The following is a 22,840-nucleotide window of genomic DNA, read 5'->3' on the forward strand; positions in this document are numbered from 1 at the left end:
GTGGTAAAAAACCAACACAAAATACCCATTTAGCAAGTTGGCTTTTTCCTGGGCATCAGTTGTCCCATATGGTTTAGCAGAGGTCCAGTGTTACCCTTGCTTTTCCTCTGGCTCCCCACATATCTAAAAAAGAACTTGTAGCCAGTTGGAGTTCAGTCACAGCCTTGGCTTCCTGGTTCACTCCCTACAGGTTCAGACCAGTGCAGAATACTCCTCCTTTGAGGTGGATCCAGTCTTCCATCCTTTATAGGTCTTTCTTTTAGACACAGGAGGTCCACTAGTTCCCTGCAGAGCCAAAGGGGCTGCTGTGCCCTTTCCTGCCTTTCCTCTGAGATGGGGTAGACATTGCTTGTGCTTCCAGGATCACTCCCTTGAGGTGCAACCACTAATCCTGAACTCCCCTCCCCTTCAGATTGTGGTCCCTTAGGGCCTCGCCAACAAGCCTCCTTAGCTTGTCAAAGTCAGCTTTCCTGAAATCGAGGACTTTTGCATTGCTGACTGACTTGCCAGCCTTACCGCGGAGGGTGAAGGGGATCAGCTCATGGTCATGGTCTCCCAGCTTCCCTTCGATCGTTAGATCACTGATTAAGTCATCCCCCGTTGTTAGTACCAGGTCAAGCAGTGCTTTGCCTCTCATCAGCCCATAGACTTCTTGAGTCAGATAGATCTCATGAGGAAGCTTTGCAATCGTTTGGAGTGCTCTTCCCACGAGATGTCTAGGTAGTTGAAGTCTTCCATGACAACTGTGTACCGAGAGCCGGCAGCATCAGCTGGTTGCTTGGCAAATTCTTGGTTGAGCTCTTGATCCTGGCTAGGAGGTCTATAGTAGACTCCCACCATGGATTTTACATTAACCATGGATTTTAACCCAGAGAGTCTCCGGTCATCCACCCTGGGTGCCAGTGTTGGCTTGCAGAGACATGTAGCTTTCCTTGACGGAGAGAGCTACACCCCCACCCTTTGTGTCTATGCAATCTGACCTGTACAAGGTATAGCCATCTATACCTGTGGCCTAGTCATAGGTGGAGTCCCACCAGGTCTCTGGTATCCTTGTGACATCATAGTCATTCTTGTTTAGCAGGAGGACCATTTCCTCCTGTTTATTCCCCAAGCTCCTGGCATTGGTGTAGACACGTATGTGTCCCATTGGGGTCCCTTGCCTTCCTTATGGATTGCTCTGGGGCTGGGGTAGGGGTGGGTTCCCTTGAGTGCCTCAGCCTGCTGGATTTGCAAAAGATGCCCAGTGGGCTTGCTGTGGCAGTAGTCCTCCCCATCCCCCAGTGTGCTTAGTTTAAAGCCTGGTGGAGCAGGTCAGCCAGTCTGGCTGACAAGAGCCTCCTCCCCAGTGCAGTGAGGTGGAGGCCATCCCTTTCCAGCAGCTCACTGCCTCTCTCACCAAAGAGCAGACTGTGATTGTGGAAGCCGAAGCCTTCCCGATGACACCAGCTCCGCAGTCTTTGGTTAACTTCCTTGATCCTCCTCTCCCCATAGCACGAGACGGGAAGAATTGAGGAAAACACTACCTGTGCCTTCAATACCTTAAGCCCCACTCCCAAAGCCCTGTAGTGCCTCATGACCTGGCTGGGATTGCTCCGAGCCATGTCATTTGTGCCTATGTTGATAAGGAGCCTAGGGTAGTGGTCAGTAGGCCAGATGAGTTTTAGGATTCTCTCGGCTACCGGGAAGCAGCAGACCTCCCAGGCTAAAGGGTCGGGGCAGCAGATCGTGCCCTCAGTCCCCCTCAGGAAGGGGTCTCCCATGACAACCAGTCTACGAGTGGCCTTAGTGAGAACAGGGACAGTAGCTGTGAGTGAGCCTGCATTGCCTGCAGGAGCTGGCAGCTCTGCAGGCTCTGCTGGGGGTGCAAGATGTTTGTGCCTGTTGCAAAGCTCCAGAGAGGAGGGGACCCTGGTGCAGCAGGCCCTGGGGCCGTTGACCACCTTGGTCCAACCCCCTGGCTGGACAGTATCGAAGATCCTCGAGTCCTCCCTTGTCCTGGAAAGTGACCTTGGTCTACCCTCCACCTCCAGAGGGTGAAGGGCCTGGCAGTAGGAGACTCTCCTGCTGGCCATCCCTGATGGCACATGGTCTCTGGACTGCAGCCTGGAGCTCCTCCGTCTGGCACCCCAGAGACTCCAAAGAGAAGCAAATCTCACAAGGGCAGGTGGCCATGCTCCCGGTCCCATGTGCCTGGATATGTGCCAGGCAGCCCCCGCAGCCGAGAGCCAGGGGCTCTGTGTACGTGGAGCCTGGAACCATGGGTTCTGTCCGGGTGGAGGCCTCAGACTCCGAGGGGACCCTTGGGGTGCGGCGTGTGTCCATCCGCATTGTGTCACTGGTAGCCCAACTACTGATGGGACTACCTTCCCAAGGGCTCACTGGCAGGGCCTTGGGCCCTCCTTTTCACCCTGCTGCACAAACTCCCGCACGAAACTACTTCACCGACCCAAAAGACTGCCTGTTTGCACGTCCTGTTCGTGACGCTCTGGCTGCGTGGCTCCTTGCAGGGCTAGGCCAAGTGGGAGCCGGGGAGGAGGGCATGACCCTCCTCAGCTCCACTCAGCTGCCCCACAGCTGGGCTACATCCCTCCCACCACAGGCCCCTGCTTACCTTTGGGTAGGCTGGGGCTCGTCGGGGGTCCTGAGGGTCCCTGGGCTCAGTGGTGCAACTGGCTTCTACCCGTGCATCTCTTACTGGAGCTGGGGCCTGAACGATCCTAGTTTGTCTGTTACAAAATCTGAAATGTTCTGATAAACCCCCAAATCTGTGTTTTTCTGTGATTTAAATGAAATGCCACTGTATATAGGTATCAGGTAAACACATTTTTTTAATTGAGCTATTTACAATTTTAAAACAATTTGGAAGCCTACCAGTGCCTCAGTCATTTATAATAAAATTAATTCTAAATAGCCCCCTATTTTCGTGTTTGATTTTTGGTTTTTTTCTCATGGAAAATGAGAAGAGGGGTCCCCCTGCCCCCTCTGCTCGCCCAGACGTGGGTCCACTTATGGCTGTTTTCCCCCCTCCCCGCTACTTTTTTGCAGTGAGCAGCCCTGATACGCTAGTGTCCTGCCCATGCTGTAATGTCGCACTCCCAAGCCCCAGTGCCCCTTACTCCTGACCCACAGCCCTCCACCTCCCCCCGTCCCTGTTGGTGCCCCTCACTCCCAACACACAGCTCCCACCTCCCCAGCCCTGCTGGTTCCCCTCAGTCCCAAGCTGCTGCCCCCCACCCTTGCCAGTGTGCCATATGGTTGGCTCACAGCATGCCACCATGGTTGGCTATTTGCCCATGGTGGCACCACTCAGACTTGAATGATTAAGCTCTGCTGAGTCAATAGAATTCAGAACTGATTTGGCCCAAGGTACAAAATTAAAAAAAAAAGTTTGTATGACATATAAGTAGATGGCAAATGTGTGTTATTGAGTACCTGTACTAAAACTTGCAGCAGTTTCAACAACAACAAAAAAGGTAACGTGCATCAACTTTGGATGAACTAAATGCATGGGTAGTATATACAGTTTACTGCGGCTATGTATAATTTCAAGGTTATTGTTTTCAAATTTGCTCATCACTTCTACATGCTTAGGGTAAGCAGGGTCTGACAGTAAGGAAATGGGAAAGTTGTTGGGTGGGGAGTTGGGGTGAAGTAAAGAGCATAGGGGCTACCTGACCCCCTATATTTGTTTTCCCTGCTGTAGCAGTAGGAGGGGGACAAATTCAAAGTGAACCTCCAATAATTCAATTCTATATCTAAAAAATTATAACAAATGTATAATTTTTCTATATACAAAATCTAATTATTGGGGACATTGTCATATAATTAGGGTCCTTTTTTATTTGAGTAAATAAATACAGTGACTTCCAGTTTACAGCTTGCTCTTGTATTAGTTTCATTTTCCCTGGTTATATTTTAAGAAATAGGTTTAGTTTCATTTCCCCTTGTTACATTTTAAGAATAGTAGTGAATGTGGTTGCAAGCCAGGTGCAGGAAAAGAAACCCAGTATATTTTGTGCAGTCACTTCTATGGTTTCATTTCTTCTGCTTCTGGTCATCAACTATAGGTGGAGTCTAGCAACTAAAAGGAAGAAACAGCTATTAGAAAGCAGTTTTCCCTTGGTCCAAAGCATCAGACAGGTAAGAGTTTCTCTTTCTCCTTTTTAAGGTAATTATTTAAAAGTCTGTATAAATGCAATTGAAATTTATCCTTTTTGCTACTTATATGTGCATAAAAAGTAGACACTGCATGGGAGTCTGAAATAAGAGAGTGATGTAACATTGTTACCAGGCAAAGGATTTGTCTTTGTGCCTGGAATACAAACTATCAGTATCTCTTCCAGCCTCCCGCCTTGTAATTCGATATACACTCGGGTCTCTCTTTATGCAAATTTGTTTATATGCGACATCCTTATTTATGTCACAAACTCGCTTTGTGCCAGCAAAGTGAAACATTGTAGGAGGGTGAGTGAGGCGGGCATGCAATGCCATCACGCACTTGCCTTAGTCTCATATCATCCATTGTGCTGTGCTGTGCAGTGCTGTGCTACTTGCACTCCTATTGTGGTGCATCTATTTGGCTTTATTATTGAATTTAGTGAAATGTCATCTAACCAACTTTCTAGCGCATCTCCTAACCCCCCTCCTGAGCCAGCCATGAAGTGAAAAAGCAAGCTGGTATGTATCCCTATTCATTGCATGTAATAATAGATTTGCTTTATGCGAGGCTTTTTTGGAACGCAACCCTCACATAGAGAGACCAGAGTGTAGTCATTGCTTCCTCTTACTGGAGGTGCAGGTGAATGTTCAGTATGAGGATGTGTATGCTAAGGGGATTAGCATCTCAACCTGGCTACCACAAAGGATCAAATTTCAGTTAGAACAAGGGGCAGGGACTGATCTTTGTTAACTCTTCCTACGCCTATCTTATCCATTCAGTCTGTCCAATGAAAGAAATTGCCCATAGAAATCCTTGCCTTACAGCAAGTAAAAGCTAAACAGAAGTAATTTAGCCCTCTACCATTCAGGCTACATGAATGTCTACAGAAGTTGCTTTTTTGCCATTTAAAGTGCTTTATCACCATGGCTTAACAAAAGCACATGGCTTTACAGCACTTTAAAATGGGTGCAGTGCTTTAAATTAACCCTTCTTAAATGAGGTATTAAATTTGAAACACTGGATTTTACAGCACTTTTAAAGCACTGTAGGTTGTTAATAACTTCTGTACGCTAGTCAAATTTCTGCCTGGTGGAGAAGCCCCAGGAGGCTGTGGAGTGCCTCTTGCCACCTATCCGGAAAAGTGCAAGGAGGCTTAGAGACCACACCTCAACCAAACTTGCCCTTCTTTCATGTTTAAGAGCACAGCAACTTTATACTGCTATAAAAAAGTGCTCTAAATTACAGCACTGCTCAGAAGGTGAATGTTGTAGCTATATTGGTGGAGAAGAAGAGGCAATCAAGACCCGTAGTAGAGATGATATCTTCTATTAGACCAACAAGATTTGTGCAAAAAAATTAATTAAAGAAATTATTTTGCAAAAATCTTGTTCTAATAAAAGATGGTATCTCTGCTGTGAGTCCTGATTGGCAGGGGGATTAGCATTTCAGCCTGGCTACCACAAAGGATCACATTTCAGTCAGAACAAGGTGCAGGGACTTGCTGTAAAGCAGCTTGTGTTTGGTAACTCTTCCCAAATATGCCCCAACCATGTGGCTGGTCCAGTGAAAGAAATTACCCACGTAAATCTTTGCTTCTAGCCCACAGCAGATGAAAGCTAAACAGAGGTAATTTAGCCCTCTACCATTCAGGCTACTTTGCTCCAGAGAATCTTTTATTCTTATAGGCAGAGGAACAGTTAGAGCAAGTCACCTGCTGAGCTGTAACCCCTCTCCCCCACTTAACTCAATTTGATCCTTTGTTCCTAATTGTTTTCAGTGTTGAGAGAACTGCATCAGTCCACTTCATGCCAGTTGTGTGAAATGTTAAGTTATGAAATTGGATTCAGATGTATAAAGGATTGACATGAAAACTCATTCAAGGAATGACTGAATTTGAGGACAGAAAGGCTTTATTTACTACGTCTATTCACTGGTAAATAAGCCTACAACAAAGTCCACTATACCTAGCTGTAAAAGTGGTGGTATTTCATTAATACAGGAGAAGAGGTGGTGTCAGTTTTGTCAGCTTCTTAAGGCTTGGATCTGTTAACCAGAAGATCATCTGGGCGCAGAAGCAGTTTTTGTCAGAATGATTTCTCATTCTTGAAGTGTACCCTGTTAGCGACTCCCTTCCTTTTCTTGAAGTGCACCCTTCAGCTCAGCATCTTCAAAGCTTTTTTGTAGTTGTGTAAATTAAGTGAGAAACCCAAGCAGTAATTAACAAGAAAATCCTATTAATCAAACTGTTCATTACTGGTTATCAGAAAGTCCCAGTTTTGATTGAATTAACCTCCTGTTACCAAGGAATAGATCAGTGTGTAGTTATCAAAAGACCAAGGAGTTAAGCAATAAAGTTTGTCAGTGCTCAGCTTACTCTTCTGCTGTTCCCTCCTGCAATCCCTGGGAAAGTGTAGTAATTTGTACATAACACTCCTAAAAGTATCCACATAATCTGTTTCTACTAATTTGGGACATATCAAGAAATTGATTAACAACTGGGAAAAACACAAAGGTTTTGAGGAGTTATCCTTGAAGTATCAAGGGAACCACTGAGGCAAACGAAAGTAAATCAGGAGGAAACACCTATCAAAACCCATATGGTTTTGATACCCAGATCTTTTCCTACACATAAACATGAGTTAATTGCAAAGAGATATTTACTATAATAATTAATCAAGAATAGACATTCCACACAGTCACATACCAGACACACAGAAGCCTGGTGTCAGCATAGGTAAGATAAGCTAGAAGTGATGCCTTATTATTTCTTTTCAAAAGATCCAGCCGGAAACTTACATCCTCCTGCACTATGCAAATGTCATCAATATTTTATATTTTAACTTCTGTGCGTAGGCCCAGCTCAACTTAAGCTTCGCAGTCATCAGAAGTTAGAAAGGATTACAGAGGGTATGTCTACACATTCCATTAATGTGCAGCAATAAACTCCACACCTTATTGCTTCCAGGAAGCTCCCGGGTGCACGGTTTATGTGTATGCTTGGCCCACAGCACACTGAGCCAGGTCAGAGCCCTCACTGGCAGGAGGCCCATGGGGGTGGTCAGCCTGCCAGCCTGGGGCTGCTCTGACCAGTCTCCATGTGCTGCAGAGCAACTGGCTGAAGCATGAGGGTGCTTCAGCATAGGGCTAGCCAGCAGACAGCCCCCACACTGAAGCACCTTCATGCCTCAGCCATGTGGTCAGGGTCTTGTGCTGCTGCAGAGTAAAAAAAAGCTGCAGGCGGGTAGGAGTCGTATTTACAAATACTGCTGTGGAGTTTGTTTCCTGTGCCCTGATGGAAGTGCACATTTAGACACAAAGATATTTACTGCTGAGCTAATTAGTCAGCTCTGCAGTAAATGTCTAGTGTAGATGCACCCACAGAGTGCAGGGATTAAAGACCATAGTTCGGAAGCAGTCACCACAGTATTGCAGGAGGAAGTCTTTGCCTTCATTGGGCTGGACAAAAATTGAATTTGGATTATATTCAGGAAAGAGAGCGTATGAAAACTGCTCCTTTCTCTGAAGGACATAAGTTATATTAGTACTGAATGACAGAGGTATGAGCTGTTCCAGTGTGCTCCTACAGTGATACAAGCATTTTTTTCAGGGTTAAAGTTGCAGTGATTTAATTCATTTGTATTGCAAGATAGGTTACATCAGGGGTCAGCAGCTACCTAGAACCTGAGCCAGCTGCAAACATCTGCTGCCTCTGTACTCCAGCCCCAGGCTCCAGGGAGGCAGCAGATACCGACAGTGCTCCCCGCTGTGCTGCCCTCGCCGCTTCTGTAGAGCAGCGTTTGGAACCCAGTGCAGCAGGGCACAGCGGGAGGCTCAGAAAGCTGCTTGCTCTCAGCTCTCCGCTGCCCTGCCACACTTCCCCTGCAGGCGGGGGCAGCAGCGAGGGGCACAACCCTGCACTGCTGCCCACGCTGCTCCTGTGCACACAGGGGAAGTGTGGCAGGGCACCTAGGAGCAGGCAGCTTTCTGAGCCCCCTGCTGTGCCAGGTGCCAACACTGCTCTGCAAAAGTGGCGAGGGGAGTACTGGTGGTATGTGCTACCTCCCCGGGGCCGGGGCCGAGTGGCAGCAGATGTTTGCAGCTGGCCCAGGTTCTGGGTAGCTGCTGATAGTCACAAAGCCCAGGGTGGGGAGCAAGAGCTTTGGGTGGGAGGCAAGGGGCACAAGCAGGGTATCCTGCCAAGTACCCCCTGCCCTCATTTTGTTTTTCTGGCATGCCAGCACTCCGGCACCTTCCAAGGTAGGCACTCTTTGGGGGTGGGGGGTTTTGGCACTCCAGCCAAAAGATGTTGCCTACCCCTGAGTTACATCATAACAATGAATATCCACCCCATAGCAACAGCAGCTTCCCCTCCCATTTTGAAGTGGAGAAACATTAGGTCTCTCCATAAAGCTCATACTTTGTACCCAGTGCTCCTTTTCTTAGAAGATAGGTAGAGAAGAGTGACAAGGCTTCAATTCAGGGTCATGAAAAGAGGTGTTGATGCACAACATTATTTACAGGCACTAAAATCAGTGGGTACTATGTAATGTATGGTACAAGCACCTATCCTGGGTAACTTGAAGGAATGCCTGGATGCTTATCTTGCTGAGGTGATCTGGCCCCAGCTGACTTCCTGGCCCTTGGGCAGCGGGGCTGGACCCAGAGATCTCACAAGGGCCCTTCCAGCCCTAATGTCTGTGAAATCTTTGAATGCTTAGCTGATTTCCTTCACTGGCATAGAAGCATGTGCTGCAAATGCCAGCCCCTTCTCTGGGTTAGCGAGCAGCAGGGGTGGAGTCCAGTGTTAACTCTTTCACAGCCCCTACTGAATTAAAGTAGCTTTTGGATGAGCAGCTAAACAACTGCTATCAGTATGTCAAAGGGTGGACTCTGCCCATGCTGCTTGTTGCCTGAAAGAGAAGTGACAACCATTTTGCCTCTCCATGAAAAAGCCAGATCTAGTCCATGACTAGAAACCTCTTGTGTCCTACATGCTGCCTTCCAAAAACAAGATGCATGTCCTGTTTGGGGGAACGTGTCGCATGCAAACGAATATCGTGTTAAGAAAGCCCTTACACTACCATGTTTCAAAGTCATGAGTTTCCTCACTGTACCATCTAAGCTCATCTTCCCCAGGTTCTCATACAAGATATCATTCAAGACAATGATTCTCTTAGTGCTGATGTGATAATGATGCTTTTTCTACCAGACTGAGGGAAGAGTGGGACATGAAAGAACAAACACTAAAAATAATAAGATGTGGAAGAAGGTTATTTCTTTTCAAGGGGCAAAAGAAGGACCTGGTTGGTAGTGGGTGATGAAAGATGGCAGATTTGACATTAAATATGATGACTCGCCTCTCCACTGCAGTAGAGGAGGCAGTTAGCCATGTTAGTCTGAAGTCAGGCGGAAGGCACGGCAGGGTGGTACATTAACAGCAATTCTAGTTTTCTGTGATTAAAAAAAATCCCCAGTTTTCAGATTTAAAAAAGTAACCCAAAATCCATTTTTCCATGATTAAAATAAAACGCCGCTAATATATATATAGTGGTGTTTCATGAAAAAATGCAGATTTTGGGTTACTTTTTTAAATCTGAAAATTGGGGATTTTTTTTTTAATCAGAGAAAACCAGGATCCCTGCACATCAACAGATGCTGTCTTTAAGGTGCCCACCTGCCCTGCCTTTCATCTGCCCCCTTTCCAGAAGCAGGAAAGGGAAGACAATGCTGAACTACTCCAAAATGTTTTGGGAATACTGAAAATGCCTTTTGAAAACAAAATTTTGGGACTCCTATAGCTGTGTGGGGAACCTGCTCCAATATACTGGAAATCTAGTGTGTTGGAACAGACTCAATTAATCGAGTCTGCTAGATCACAGAAATTGATGCGCTCCAGTACCCTTCCAAGTCACATGTATCAGTGTCCCTATGAGTCCCTGTGCTGAAAAAAATGGTGACAGGGCGCTTTGAAATAAAACACATTCAATGAGCTTTAGTTCAGAGCTCCCCACTGCCATTTTTTCAGCCCAGTGCTGCATCCCAAAACGCATGTAAATATGCCTTTTGGTTTCCAGTTTCCATTAAAAAAAAAATGGCACACTAGAAAATTTTTGGGGGAAAGGAAAATATTTCAATCCCCTTTAAAACACAATTGCTGTTATTTAGTGTTGTTTAAACAACTTGGCAAACAAATGCACCAAAAATAAAGGGCTAGTACCTCAATTAATGTAAATTGGTACAGACCATGGGTCGGGTCTGAAAAGATCCGTGACAATTTCTACCAGATGTAGAGTGGCCTTATTAATTAACAAGAGTGTTTTGCCTTTCACTGTTGTTGTTACAATTGCAAGCTGAATCCAGTCAAATTTATTTATGATTTCAGGAGCTGCACAGAAAAGTTGTTGATGTCAATTACTATTTTGTGAAAATTTTATGCAGAAGTCCCGCAGCTGCTGTATGCTTTCAACTGACAAGCAAAGAAGAAGAAAGCAGAGAGTTTCAAATTGTTCCAAGCCAATTATGAAGGCATCCTCTGCATTCTCTTTTGGGGCTATACCACCAAACTCCGTATTTACAGGATTTTCAGTACAGCCAGAGAAAGGTATTCCAGTGACAGTTTCAGCATTGCCAGATGTGCCTTGTACACGTGCAGACCAAGCAAACTCAATCTTTGGAGTCCCAGGTGGGTCAAATCCAGGTCTGAATGTACAGCCTCTACCACAGTCAGAAGCAACTTTGCCAGCACAGTTCCTGCCAAAGTTGAAAGAACCTGAACAAGTAGCACTGCCTCTGTCAGCAACCTCACTCTTCTCAGGGAGAGATGAAAACATTCACTATGTTATGGATAAAGTGCAGCAGCTGGAACTTGATAAAAATCATCAAGAAGCGCAAAAGCAACAGGAGGTAATGTATCCTTACCATGAAGAACAGAACAAGGCAAGTCAGATTCCTAGTGCTTGAGGGTGAACTGACATGGTCTTTGAACTTTGTCTTCAGAGACTATGGTTCAAGATCAAATTTTTGGGAGCCAGCAGGGGTATAACAGGCCAGTACTGCACCAAGGGCAGCCCCTTGTCTCCCCCTCTCCAGCCTGTATCCTTGCAGTGGATCTGATGGCAAGAAGGGCACAGCAGTGACAGTGGCATAGGAACAACTGCTAAGAGAGATGTCACTTTATTTTCTTGCCCCCAATACTCATGTTGGTGAACATTTAAATGCCAGTTTTCAGCAGCAAAAACATGAGGTGACATCTCCCAGTAGCAGCAAACCATCAGCCGCTACTATTGTACCATTGTCTCTGCTCTGCATTCCCCACTGCTGGCACTCAAGACACTGCAAGGAAGGCAGGTGGAGAACGGGGATTGAGGACAAGAGGGTGAGACACCGCCTAGCTTCATTCTAGCCCCCCAGGGTATGAGACTGTCCCACTCACACCCCATTGTTACACTACTCAGCCAGTATCATTTCTGAAGAAAGTATTTTTAGGCACAGATCAGTTCTCTTCTATTCTGATTGTAGTGGAGAAATCAGCACACATGCTTGTCCTGGGTGAGTAAATTCTGTCAACTTCTCTTGTACTCTGTACCTGCATCAATCTAAGCATAAGCATTCCTATTCACAGAATGGAGTGACTTTGCCTACATTTCATTTGTAGATGTAAAACATGGGAACTGAAAAAGCAGGAGGACCACAGCCTGACTGCAGCTTTGCCCTATAGCATTTATGCCATTGAGTATTCACATTAGGAAACTTGAAACGGAAATCCCATGACAGGGTTTTTACATAAAGTTTCAATGCATTAAGTAAAATAGCAATTCTCAACCAGGGTGCCATGGCATCTTGGAGTGCCACGACATCCTTTTAAGGATAATACACAATATTAGCACAGTTAGGTACGCCAGCACCTACAGATGATAAACCCAGAGATTTCAAATAGGAATCTATAGTTTTTGAGTACTTTGCAACAGAATTGCTCAATTCTTTTTTGGTACTCTTATGGTGAAAGTGTAAAATGAGTGAAAGCTAAGAGCAGATATTTTCCAAGGGGCTTGAGCCTAAAAAGGCCAAGAATCACTGCAACAGAAAATGGTAGAAATAAAATAAAAAAAAAAGCTTTTGTGAAGATTTCCTATTTTTTTAAACCAAAACATAGGAAAAGTCTACTGCAAAATTAATAAAACTCTTGGGAACAAGTACATAGTTAAATAGTATTTGCTTATTAGATTATAATAGTTATAATTAAGATGAAAAAAGGGTTCAGTATGTCTTTCTTTGATAAGTACTGCCTTTGATAAACAGGCTGTCATTGAGGTTTGCAACAATAAGGAGTCTACTGAACTTGAGGCAGTGGCCAGCTGATTTTGTGGGCAGATCACAGGCTCGGCTGCCATTTTTACGGGCTTATCCTGGCTGTGGGTCCTCCCATTCCCCACTGCTGAGGGATTGGAGAGGGTTGTCCATCATACAGCTTCACCACTGATCACTGATTGGTGGAGAGGGGCAGGGCCGCATGATAAGCAGCCCTCAGCCAATCCATGCCAAGAGACGGGGGCAGCAGGCATCTTGCCTACTCACTTTCATGCCAGCAGCCCCTTTAGTGCCAGGCTGCGTGGCTGGGAGGACAGCTTACATTTTATGTTTAGTAAGTTTTGGGGGTTTTTCCATGGATTTCACTGAGATCACCTTCTTTCATAGTTTCCTTGAAATCCACAAAATCGTGATTTGATTAGATCCCTAGCAATATTTATTTACTGATGGAGGGTTTTCAGCTCAGGGTACTGATTAAACATTTAGTTTATTTCCCAACTTCATGCCATATTTTAGGTTAAGATATGAAGCTGTCTCACCAGATAAGTCATCAAATATTTAGTTTATCAAAATGGCTTGGATGCCCTAAATGCAGGAACCTACTTGAATCCTGAAGGGAAGATTACAGGATGAAGGAGAGAAAATTTGGAAAAGACAACAAGATGTCAGACTGTCTGCACATAGCTGGGAATCCTAAGCAGTAGTTGAAATGCTAAATAGTTTCTAAGGAGCCAGTTTTAGTTTATTAAAATTGAGTCCTCATTTGTTATTACCCTTTGTGCACGATACCTGAAACAATAAGTTACATAAATGACTTGTACAGAAACATTCATGGGGAGTATCCCCAAATTTTTATTACTAAGACCTGCATTATTTTCACAACATATCTTGCAGTACATGTACTAGGAGATTATTAGCTTTATAAATATTATAAGCAAAATAAATGTGCATTTACCAAAGTAAGTGGACAGAGTGCATTGATAAGTGTGGTGTTCCTGCTTTTCTGCAACTTATAATGTGTACCTCAGTCACTAGTGCAAGTAAACTAATATTTGCTGCATTTATTGTGTTTTATAATGTAAAACATATTTCAGAAAGCTTGAACATTAAAAAGCTGAAGCATGTTATGAAGTATAGATTGTTGTTGATGTATTTGACTTATTTATATGCCAATATGAGTTCTTGTATGGAAACATTTAAGTTTTTCTATGCTCTTATGAAGTGAGCTCTTATTAAATGTCACACTATTCTATCAGAAAGCAGAGAACAGCTTGTATGGCCAGTATGAGGAGAAGGTCCGTCCCTGCATTGATCTCATCGACTCTCTCAGAACACTCGGAGTAGAAAAAGATCTCCCTTTGCCAGCAATTGCTGTAATTGGAGACCAGAGCTCTGGAAAAAGCTCAGTCCTAGAAGCACTGTCTGGGGTTGCTCTTCCTAGAGGCAGTGGTAAGTGCTTACTTTTATGCTCATAGGTGGTAGAAGGCTGGGTGGAGCTTTGCCCCCACAAATGCAGGCAGCCTAGTTGTGGGCTTTGGGTGGCTGCAGTGGCGGGGGCAGGAGTGCACACACGGACGAGCAGCTGGAGCTTGCAGGCAGCTGGAAACTCTACCCAGCCTGGACCATCCCACATCCATAAATGTGTGGATGGGAAGGAGCACAGGGGAGGGGAGGGAAGAGCTATGGGGGTGCAGCAAATCGAGACCCCCCCCACAGAGTGTGGGGGGGTGAATAGGGCCTTGGTGCAGGGTGTGGGATGATCCAATTCTGGGCAGCTCATCCAGGGGCATGGGGGGGAGGGGCTTCCGCCACCCCCGGGGCAGGCACAGGAGCACGTGCCCCCCGATCTGCTCATGGGGCAGAGAGCTGGGTTCTGCCCCTGCTGCCAGTGCCCCAGCAGCCACATGACACCGGTGGTAGGAGGCATGTGGTGTTGCGTGGCTGCCAGGGCACCAGCAGCAAGGACAGAGCCCAGCGCTCAGCAGCAGCTGCCTGTGTGCCTCACACAGATCGGGGGTATGTGCTCCCTGTGCCTGCCTCAGGCAAGGGAGCAGGGTGAACCCGCACCCCTGGACAAGCCGCCTGGGCCCAGAGCATCCCACAATCTGCCCTGGCCCTGGGGCTCCATTCACCTCAGCACCGCTCCCTCCCTCACCGTGGGGACCCCCCCCACCCCTTCCCCACAATAGACTTACCTTCTGGGGTGCACACATGCTCAGCCCCACCCCACCCCAATCATATTTTCTTCTTCTGCCTATGATTATGCTTTTTCATCTCTGAAATCTCTCAAGTTTGCAGAGGTTGCAGTCTGTCCTTTATCAGATAAAGAGCTGAGATTTGGAAAACTGGAAGTGCATTTTAGATTCATAACTCAAGGTATCCCCCAAAAAAACTTTGCCATCAGAAAGTTTATGACTAGTTTGACTTGCTATCACACACTCATTTAAAGTCACTTCTTCTCAGTCAAATGAGAAAAATATAAAGTTGCTCTCCATGGTAAAGGAGAGTGTTTGGAGCTCATACAGATACCAGTCTTCCCTCTCTGCATAACATAATGCTATCTGCTTATTCACTGCTAACGCAAAAATGTCTGAATCAGTAATAGATGTTAAGTTTTGTCATGTTTTCACATCACATCCAGTTTTTGTTTTATCATTATGTTAGATTTGCATGCATCAGTAAACATTTTTAGGGAAAAACATGTCCTAAGTTCGAGAAAATTATTCATTTAGATCCCTGAAGTTTATAAAAGGCACTGATACTGTAGCTCAGCAGTGATTTTAAAGAGTGGTTCCAACTAGGCTGCCCACCTACACATGCAAAAGTATTAATGACATTCCGAAGAACTACAGAAACCACCGCAATCTCAGACTGGCTCCTATTTGGCTCCTAAATGTGTGGACTGGCTCCTAAATGTGTGGACACACACACATTTTCTGATAACATATGCTTTTTAAACATCCCCCATTTATGCAAACATGTCAGAAGACATGGCTTTGAATTCAGTTTTTCATGGCTGTAACTGAAGGGGTATTTTCATCACAGCTGGAGAAGGATTTGAAATTTGGACCAACTAATTAGAAAGTCCATTGCACTTTTCCCTCTTCATGTTTTCACCATGGTCTGGCATATCTTAAGTTGAACTGTTACTGGGGAGTGCATGTGCCACTGCAGCACACAGGGTTAAAGCAAAAGTGATTTTATGGAGTGAAATCAACTTAAAAGCTGCTACTGTTGTTGTTGTTGAGAGACTTATGCTGGCCAAAGCAGCTATTTAGGATATGGTTTCATATGTTCCAGGAAGCAAACTTTGAATACCTGTGAAGCTTTAGGCACTGTGTGTATTTGAAGAGCGATTATATTTTGTGGCAAACTCTAGATCTTAAAAGCAACAAGAATGATCAGAGTAACTCAATTTGTAAATCGTTATAGGCATTGTTACCAGATGTCCTTTGGTACTCAAACTTAAAAAGACAGCACCTGAACACGGGTGGAAAGGGAAAATTAGTTACCGGGATATACATGAGGTACTCCAGAATCCTGCACAGGTGGAGAAAGAAATAAGAAAGGGTAAGTTCAGTTTATTCCATTCTGATTCCATTGTATTTATTTATTTTATTCCTATATTGCCCTCTCAAAAATAGCCTCAAGGCAGCTTACAATTAAAAAAGCCATAAAAACAGATAAAATAGTACAGGCAACCACTGCTTAATGCTATTTCGCTATAACACTCATTTTAAATTGATACCTGATTTCACTCGGTACTCAGCAAGTTTCGTTATAATGACCGCGGTCGCCATCTTGGGTCGTCAAATACTTTTGGTTTCACTTAACACTCATTTTGCTTAATGCTCAGTTTTTCAGGAACCAATTAAGAGTGCTAAGCAGGGGTTGCCTGTAAATGATAAGCGCCACACAGTGCCACAGAACTTCTGTCAGATTCTCACCTTTCCATCATTTTCTTCTTTCAATATGCAGAACAATATTTCCCAAATTAACACACACATCATAACCGTAAAGAATGCCGAGAACATGGGGCCAAATAATAATAAAAGCAGAAAAATAATACTGTATTGTATTGTATGTTGTTATGTATCATCTACATTGTTAAGAAATAGTAACATGGAGTAATAAAAGTGACATATTTGCCATTCTTGACCTCAGTGAAGTTCCACCAGGGTTTGTCATATCTGCTTACAGTAGGCACGCACCTGGATGGCATTTCTCTGGAGGTTTGGCTGTAATGCAGTAACTGTTTAATGCCTCATCTGATCAATTCCAAAATTTCAGGGAAAGTTAAAGACCTTCATGTTTTTGAACTAGGTAAGAAAAACTGAAAGGGATAAATGCAGGACACATGGAGTCCCAGCTATTATTTTAACATGCCACATTTTCCAACAATTCTGCATGTGTCTGTCTATATTTCAAACACATCTTAATGGCTTCTGAGTAACCCTACTTGTCCTCCCTAAAGGCTAGGTACAGACATTCAAAACATGGTTTTCTGTAAGCAGCATAGTGCAGATCAGTAGTGAACAGAACATGCATTCACCCTTGTTGGGAGGGCGTAGGGAGCACAAATCTTAAACTGGCTTCCACCATTTTTAACCAGTCTACGTGCACCAGACTTGTGTTCTGTTATGGGCATAGACTGGTTTCCAGTCACTTGTATACTGGTAAAAGTGTAATGTCTATACCTGGCCATTGAGCTTAACATGCTGTCATGGTGCAAAAATAAATGACATAGCATCCCAAAAAGGAGTAATGGTGAAGATGGACATGCATCAAGAGGCAATAGCACAAGGGACCTGGTAGAAGCACCCAGAAACTGTCAGAGGAAAAATTGAGGATAGACTCATGAATTCCCTGAAGCAGGAAAGGGTAAAAGCCATTTGTGTAATGAAATGGAAGGAGCCCTTAGCTTGCATGAGAGGCGTGGCTTATAGAAGATACTACAGACTGTTTCATCTTTATGCACCCAAGTGACTCTTGCCACTGTGTGGTGGCAATTTTTGACACTTCTGCACCATTAGGATTCTGTTTCCACTTGTGACAAATAGGGATTGCTCTGTATGTGTACCTGTCAGAATAGACTCCTTCCTTGCAGCCCACTAAGCTAGTCACTACTTGCTCAGGGACTGGGAGACCTGAGTTCCAGGCCCTTTCACTCAGGGTATCCTGTTTCCCAGCAAAGTACTCCAACTGTCAAGCCATGGGGAGTCAACCTGTATCATGGGTGCCACAAGTTGCATGGGAAGCCTCTGTCTGCAGACTGAGGCAGTGGACAGGCAACACAGTGGCACATAGGACAGGGAGAAGAAAGCAGAGCAGCAGCTTGGTTAGGAAGCACAGAGCAGGGAGCAAAAAGATGAGCAGCAGATCAGGTAAGGGTGTGGTATTGGACTGGAGTGGCATTCAGGAAGGGTACAGGGCTAATTTGTGGCAGGCCAGCCAAAAAGGTTGGTCCCCACTGGTCTCAACATTGGTCAGAGATCTGTTCAGCTTCCCCCTTGAAAGCCCCATGGGTTGCTAGAAGAACGAGGAAAACATCTCTCCTGCCCTAATGATAATCTGTTTGTCCCTGGAAGCTTATGACTTGATTGTCCCTACTGACTTAGTTTTTATAGTTGCATGCATTATTAATGGTCATAACTTTATCCAGTTCTGGTTTATTTGTATGTGCTTTGAGGTTTTCAAGAACTAATTAAAAATTTGGTAATCAAGTAAATCACATCCATGTCAAATAAGCAAATTACGACTATAAAAGTTTCTTGTGAGACATTATTTACTTTGATACCATAGAACACTAGCCTCGCACTATTATCTGACAATATGGTCAGGCAGAAATAACAAACTAATTATGTATGTATGCATTTCTTTGACCTGTTCAGCTTGGACAATGTGATCTAATGGGTAACGCAAAACCCTGAGAATTGATATTCCTACATGCTGTTCTTGGTTCTGCCTTTAATTATTGCAGACGTAGTTGAATGTGGAAACAATTGTATAACAACTAAATATTTCATTAGCTCACTATTATTGCATCGTATTATCTGCCTCCATAAATCTTTGGGTATATGGAGATTTCTCAGAAAGCACATTTCTCAGTAATTATCAAGTCCCCACATCCTCTGAAGGACATTAACCATGAACCAGTAATTTCCATAGCATTTTTCATGAGTAGATCTTCAGATCTTTTAGCCCCCAAAAGCTTTCTTAAAAGGAAACATGGGAGCAACTCATGTTCTCCAAATCCATTATGTTCATTTAAAATTCTAAGTTTCTAAACTCTGCTTTCATTGCCTTGCTCTTTCCTCCGTTGTAGCCCAGGATGCAATGGCTGGTGAAGGAGTGGGCATTAGCCATGAATTAATTTCCCTGGAAATCAGCTCCCGAGGTGTTCCAGATTTGACCCTGATTGACTTACCAGGGATTGCAAGAGTGGCTGTGGGGAATCAGCCAGAAGACATTGGAGAACAGGTAAAGCACCTTCCTTTCTGGAAAAAAGTTGCAGCAGTAGAGATCCCATGCACACCATGCTATAGGGCACAGCTAATTCATCACAAACATCATGAAAGAGTGAGAGAATACACAAGACAGTTGCTGAGAAAGGAAATGCTCTGATTAATACTGTACACAGCAGTGTACTGCAGAGATGCCCATGCTACCCCAGATACCAAGCAGTCTAATTATGACTGTATTATCAGTAATTATCTAATTATCAGTAGCATAAGGATGGGTGGGTAAGCAGATCATGATCCCTGGGCCAAGAGCAGGATGTGCCAGAATGGAATGGGGGACACTTGTCTTTCCTGTTCCCCCACTTGGCTCCAGATCCTACCAGAAAGGTCATGGTGCCAGCAGTGGTGGAGGAACATGTCATTTTAAAGTCATGCTGGGGAATGTAGGTTCTACTGTGGTGGGGGAGATGTTGCTTCATATTTTTTTTCTGCCAAAGCTTTTCTTTTTTTGGCTGTTGTGTGTGCATATCTGCAGCAAAAAAAAAAAAAAAAAAAAGAGGTGACACCTCTTAGCAGCAGTGGATTCCAGCTGCTTGTTCTTGCAATGCTGTCATCTCTTTTCCCCTCCCTGCTGCCAGTGCCACCAGAGCCAGGAAGCTGAAAGGTGCAAGGGGAAGAGAAGAGTGGGATTGTCTAGGCCATAGTCCTGGCCGATTATGCCTCTGGAAAGTGTGGAGCTCTTTTACCCCACTTCTGGTACCTAGCCCAGATGGTTTAAAGTAAGCTTGGGTACACTATGCTAAAGTCTGCTGTACAGATATAGGCCTAAAATGAAATATGTGCTGGCCCTATAGAGATCATTGTGTAAAAGGATGGCTCACAACTAAGGAAACCTCTTTCTATCATATTAATACACATTATCATCCTCAGCTGTGGAACAAAAAAAGGCAAATTGGGCACATTCCCATGAGCACCTCAGAGCAGTCTGAGGCACTGCAAACTTAACATGGTGCACGTGCAAGCATTCACTGCTGCTTAGCAGCACCGTGCAAGGGGGGCGGTTTACGCCAGGCAATCCTGATACCAAAAAAGCCTGCTAAAAGAATCAAAGTGGTGCCAATGGCAGCAACATGCACTGCCAGAAACCAGAGCCTGATCATCCAAAGCCACGTTCTGGCCACTGGCCGGGCTCCAAGCAGCCAGATCGTCCTTGGCTCCATTACAGGTTCAATGATTTCTCAGTGCTTCATAAAATAACAGATCAAAATCTGACTTCAGAGGGTCATTGTGAAGTCACAATAGTATAAATGGGAGCAAAATATGACCCACTATTTCTGCTGGGCTTTTTTATTTCTGTTAAAACATTTTCTGAAGTTAAAAGGATAATGTACAGAGAAGTGAGAGAGACCCCCTTTTTTAATAAGGTAACAGAAGCTAATTTCTGTAATGCAAGTGAGAAGACTGGAAGCTTAAGGCTAACTCAGTGTAACTTTAGCATGAATAGGAGCTAAAGGATGGTATATATTCTCTTCCCCCAAGGAACATCTAAATAGTAAATTGGAATGAGAGCAGATAAAGTTCAGTAAATCTTTATGAATGAGAGGTTTTGGGGTAAGTATTGTAACAGCACCAAGTGGTCTTTCTTATTCAGCCAGAATGCAGGGCAGCAGTCATTCTCCTTTATAATAAAGTTACTGTAAATATTGCTAGGGCAATATCACAATCAAGTGGTTGGTTTGATATTGTCCTGAACTGGGTATATTTTCTAGACAAAAAAATAGAAAAGATAGAAAGTATCTTAACTTAGGAAGACGACAGAAAATATGATTGAAATGAAATGGGAAAGACATTTCAAAACTCAAAGTAAGCTGTTAATTTAATTCAATAGAAGTAGATCTATGCAAACCTTTAGCAACACACCCAAAATCATGAAAAACCTTATTGATCTGGGGGTTTATACAGAGAAACAAAACCAGCCAAATACAACGTAAGTTTATTTCTCAAATCTTACTTTACTGCACAGAAACAATGCTTTGCTTTCTTTTGACGGATACCGAATCAAGACCAATCATGTAGCTCTGCATTTAGCTTGATGCTGGTGTGTCAGTATACTCTAACTTCATTTTTCTATTCTAACATGCACTTTGACAACAAAATCTGGGTTTCCCACACCATGGCCGCTGATGGAATGAAATGTTGCTAATATTGTCATCATCAAATACTGGAGCTGGGAACCTATGGCCCACAGGCAGGATCTGGCCCACAGAGGTGGAGCATCAGCAGCAGGGGGTACCTTGCGTAGGTGCTCTCCTTATGCCACCATGAGTATGAATGTCAGCTTCAGGAGCTCTCCCTGTGTAGCTCAGAAGAGATGTATCTGCTGCAGGTGCTTTCCCTGAGCAGCCAGGGAGACATTTGGCAGACAGAGCATTATCCTAATGCCCGCCTCCTGTCTGTCTTTGATCTAGGGAGGGTCATTCTAGCCCACAGCTGGAAAAGGTTTCCTACCCCATTCAACTATGTTGTGTATGTGAGCTGGTTTATTTTCAGACAGTTTCACAGAGCAGATCCTTTTAAATCTAGCCAGGTTGTAAGAGAGGTTTGTCTCCTGTCTCCATTGAAACAATGAACGAAAAAATGCCTGCAGTTGTATACCTTGAACAGTTAAATTATCTTTAGGTAAGAGACTGAATTCATCTGCAGAAATGTCTGTACCCACTTCCGCGAAGTATTTCATAATGGTGAGGTACCTCACTTTAATTGAAAACTGGTCCATGCTATTTGATAACATAAGCCTTAATACATCTTTTTCTTTCCACACTAAACTGCAGATTAAAAAGCTAATTAAAAGAATCATTACTAAACAAGAGACAATAAACCTGGTGGTGGTACCCAGTAATGTGGATATTGCAACAACCGAGGCACTGAAAATGGCTCAAGAGGTGGACCCTCGTGGAGAAAGAACTCTAGGTAAGACGTATGTTTAAAAATGTACCTGGAAAAGGAAGTAAGTTATATTTCATAGAGCTCTATTGTTTTTTCCACCATGGCCCAAGCCCACAATAGGTTATAAAAATATAACCTATATAAAACAGCATACAAAGAGATGGAAGGACACTAATAGGGATAGCTCAGTCTTGGGCCCTACTGGGCACATCCATACATGCACTTTACTGCAGGCTTGACTAATTAGCTGTGCAAAAAAAGGTCACAGTCTATACATGCTCCCATATTAGGGTGCAGTAAATTAATTAACTCAACTGTAGGATAGCACTGCCTGGGATAAGTACTAGTCAATGACAGAGTACTTGTGTGCTCAAATGCATGTATAGACTGTACCAGGGTTGGCTGGGACATGAGGATGTTACAGCGCGGGGGTTGCCTGCCAACTAGCCCTACACTATAGCACTCTTGTGCCTCAGCCAAGACATTGCCGAACACTACCACCTGGAGTCCAGGGTTGACCCCCCAAGCTCTCTGTTCTGGATCAGCTGTTCCTGGGTGCAGCATCCTCATGACTAGGGTCAGACTTTCAAAAAGCCTGAGCCTAAATTGATTCAACCTTTGCAGGTTAGTCTAACCTGGCTAGCCTGAGCCAATTGGAAATTGGACAGACATTCTCTCTGGGAAAATTCAGGCATATGCCTGCAGTGGCTCAGGCTAAAAGTCTGGGAGCACTAGAACAGCCCTCCCTTCCTGCCCTTTGGGCAGGGGGCTGGACTTGATGATCTCCCAAGGTCCCTTCCAGCCCTAGTGTCTATGAAATCTATGAAATCCCTTGCTCAAAGTTGATCTGAGGCGGGTATGGCCAGGCCCCAGCAGGACTTTCTCATTAGGGAGGTCTGCCTGCAACATCCCAGGCGTTTCGCCACTGGCTGCTCAAGGGGTGGGAGAATTGTCAGCCCCCAGGCCC

The 22,840-nt window shown here is 44.5% G+C and overlaps 1 protein-coding gene across 2 annotated transcripts in view; it reads left to right on the forward strand.

Annotated features, from left to right (window-relative positions):
• LOC149874398 (interferon-induced GTP-binding protein Mx1-like) overlaps positions 1–22,840 on the forward strand; it is a 40,858-nt gene that overhangs the window by 2,483 nt on the left and 15,535 nt on the right. The window contains exons 2-7 of one of the 2 annotated variants that reach the window (XM_090061000.1): positions 4,068–4,140; positions 10,542–11,062; positions 13,723–13,915; positions 15,899–16,036; positions 18,792–18,946; positions 21,759–21,897. In XM_090061000.1, the coding sequence (XP_089917126.1) occupies positions 10,592–11,062; positions 13,723–13,915; positions 15,899–16,036; positions 18,792–18,946; positions 21,759–21,897 (1,096 nt within the window). In that variant the 5' untranslated portion in view covers positions 4,068–4,140; positions 10,542–10,591. The remainder of the gene's footprint in view (positions 1–4,067; positions 4,141–10,541; positions 11,063–13,722; positions 13,916–15,898; positions 16,037–18,791; positions 18,947–21,758; positions 21,898–22,840) is intronic. The other variant, XM_090061010.1, reaches the window with a different exon arrangement.

Source organism: Crocodylus siamensis, chromosome 1 (genome assembly GCF_052110815.1).
Source record: "Crocodylus siamensis isolate JL-2025a chromosome 1, ASM5211081v1, whole genome shotgun sequence".
NCBI lineage: Eukaryota > Metazoa > Chordata > Crocodylia > Crocodylidae > Crocodylus > Crocodylus siamensis.